The sequence below is a fragment of the Agelaius tricolor genome, unplaced genomic scaffold (genome assembly GCF_023055355.1).
Source record: "Agelaius tricolor isolate 1412-34295 unplaced genomic scaffold, bAgeTri1.0.p SCAF_40, whole genome shotgun sequence".
Taxonomy (NCBI): domain Eukaryota; kingdom Metazoa; phylum Chordata; class Aves; order Passeriformes; family Icteridae; genus Agelaius; species Agelaius tricolor.
The window spans coordinates 2,139,619-2,142,309 of NW_027269300.1; the positions used below are offsets into that span (position 1 = coordinate 2,139,619).

The 2,691-nt window shown below is 57.7% G+C and overlaps 1 protein-coding gene across 1 annotated transcript; it reads left to right on the plus strand.

Moving 5' to 3' along the window:
- The first annotated feature begins 1,291 nt into the window (after nucleotides 1–1,291).
- LOC139603646 (olfactory receptor 14A16-like) lies at nucleotides 1,292–2,224 on the plus strand. Its single transcript, XM_071454536.1, has one exon. The coding sequence runs from the start codon at nucleotides 1,292–1,294 to the stop codon at nucleotides 2,222–2,224; it is 933 nt and encodes a 310-aa protein (XP_071310637.1).
- Nucleotides 2,225–2,691: the final 467 nt, after the last annotated feature.

Genomic DNA, 2,691 nt, shown 5'->3' on the forward strand with positions numbered 1-2,691 from the left:
GCTGAGACTCTTAAACCATCACCCTGAGGATTCCTGGGAGCCTCAGCAAGTGCCTGCACCTGCCCAGCCTCCAGATCCATGCAGCATCACCTTTCCATGGTGCCCAGGCTGGGGGAGCTGTTCTTTAATCCCTGCAGGGCCGAGCAGCTGCAGGGCAGGGCTGGCCCAGGGCCTGGGCTGGGCTCTGGCAGCTCTGGCAGGGAAGGAGCCTGGGGCCACAGGAGCAGCTGGGGCTGGGGCAGCTCCAGCAGCAGAGCCGTGGGCAGGGAGGGAGGGAGGCAGTGCTGACGGCAGCCCTGCTGCAGGGCAGATGTGGCACCTGCCGGGCCTGCCCTGCAGGGCAGACACTGCCCTGAGCAGCACAGCTCTTGTGTCCCCTCGCAGCCAGCACAGCCCTCAGCCCGGGGGCTCGGGGCCCTCAGTCCCTCCTGGGCCGGCAGAGCAGCCCCAGAGATGAAGGGCATCTCTCCGGCCATGTGCCCATTCATTCCCTGCTGACCAGGGCCTGAGGGCCACTGTCCTGCCCTGCTGCTGCCTGGCAGGGGCTGGGCAGGGCTGGGCAGGGAAAGGCTTTTCCTCAGGCCCGGCTCTCTCTCCCCTTGCCTTGCCCAGGTGCTGCTGGCATTGCTGAGGGGCTCTCTGGAATGGCAGTTCCAGCTGCAGGGCCAGGCCCAGCCCTTGGGCTCCTCCTGTGCAGGCTGAGCACAGCAATGGGGTGTCCCAGCTCCCTGTGCCCGGGGAGCTCTGGGCAGGGCAGCCTGGGAGGCTGGCAATGAGCCCACTCTCCTGACTCTGGGAAAGGCAGGAGCCACTTTGTGTGCCAGGGATCCCTCTGCTCTCTGCAGTGTCTCCTGGCTGTCCAGGCTAACACGGGAGTGGATTTCAGAAAGGTGCAAGACCAGGGCAGCTGGAACAGGAGGGAGGGACAGAGCAATCCCCATCCCTTCCCCCAGGCAGCTTCTCTGCCTTAGCTGAACATTCTTTATCCAAGTCCAAACACCAGGACTGGCCCCTGCCCTCATTGTTTCCCTGCACTGACTGGGGGTCAGGGCTGACTACCAGGTGTCCTGCAGCTGAAGATTCAGCTCCTGACACAACATTGGCCAGCAGCAATCAGGACTCCAGCAATAGAGCTGAAGGAAGATATTTGAGACATGGACAGGGCGACGTGTTCAGTGGCAGGAAAGGGTCTGTGAGAAAGGGCTTTGACTTTTCTGTGACTTTTCTGGACTGGACTTTTCTCCATTGCCCTGTCTTTCCTCCTCTAGGTCAAAATGCCCAGCCACAACAAATGTCCAACAGCAGCTCCATCAGGCACTTCCTCCTGCTGGCATTGGCAGACACACGGCAGCTGCAGCTCCTGCACTTCTGCCTCTTGCTGGGCATCTCCCTGGCTGCCCTCCTGGGCAACGGCCTCATCATCAGCGCCGTAGCCTGCGGCCACCACCTGCACACGCCCATGTTCTTCTTCCTGCTCAACCTGGCCCTCAGCGACCTGGGCTCCATCTGCACCACTGTCCCCAAAGCCATGCACAATTCCCTCTGGGACACCAGCACCATCTCCTACAAAGGATGTGCTGCACAGCTGTTTTTCTTTCTCTTCTTCTTTTCAGCAGAGGTTTCCCTCCTGACCGTCATGTGCTACGACCGCTACGTGTCCATCTGCAAACCCCTGCACTATGGGATCCTCCTGGGCAGCAGAGCTTGTGCCCACATGGCAGCAGCTGCCTGGGCCAGTGCCTTTCTCAATGCTCTGCTGAACACAGCCAATGCATTTTCCCTGCCCCTGTGCCATGGCAATGCCCTGGGCCAGTTCTTCTGTGAAATCCCCCAGATCCTCAAGCTCTCCTGCTCACACTCCTACCTCAGGGAACTTGGGCTCATTGTGCTTGGTGCATCCTTAGCCTTTGGTTGTTTTGTGTTCATGGTTTTCTCCTATGTGCAGATCTTCAGGGCCGTGCTGAGGATCCCCTCTCAGCAGGGACGGCACAAAGCTTTTTCCACCTGCCTCCCTCACCTGGCCGTGCTCTCCCTGTTCCTCAGCACTGGCTTTTTTGCCTACCTGAAGCCCCCCTCCATCTCCTCCCCATCCCTGGATCTGGCAGTGTCAGTTCTGTACTCGGTGGTGCCTCCAGCCCTGAACCCCCTCATCTACAGCCTGAGGAACCAGGAGCTCAAGGCTGCAGGGTGGAGACTGATGACTGGACAATTTAGAAAACATTAAACTGCTGGGCAGTTTCTGAAAATAATTTGTAATAAAAGTTGTCTTTGGTACTTGTTGGTTTCATTTTGGAGCTTCTTTTTAATTGTTTTCCTTTTTTAATATTGTCCTTAAACTAAACCCATCAAATCTGCCATATCTTGTTTTGTTTCTCCATACCTTCACTATGACCCACAGACTGTGTCAGTGAGGAACTGTGCTCTTGATAGCTTCAAATGAAATAAATCCTTTATTTCATTTGAAGCTATCAAGAGCATAGCTCCTCACTGACACAGTCCAGCAATATTTTCCCTGGAGACCCCCCTTTTGTTGCCTTCTCTGGAGCTGCAGCAGCAATGTCTGTGTGCAGAGCTGGGGCAGATCAGGGCTGGCCCAGCAGCTGTGCCCAGCAGCAGCAGCAGCACTTGGTGTTGCCAGTGCTGCTGCCGTGGCCCTGCCCCGCTGCCCTGGTGGCCCTGGTGTTGCTGCAG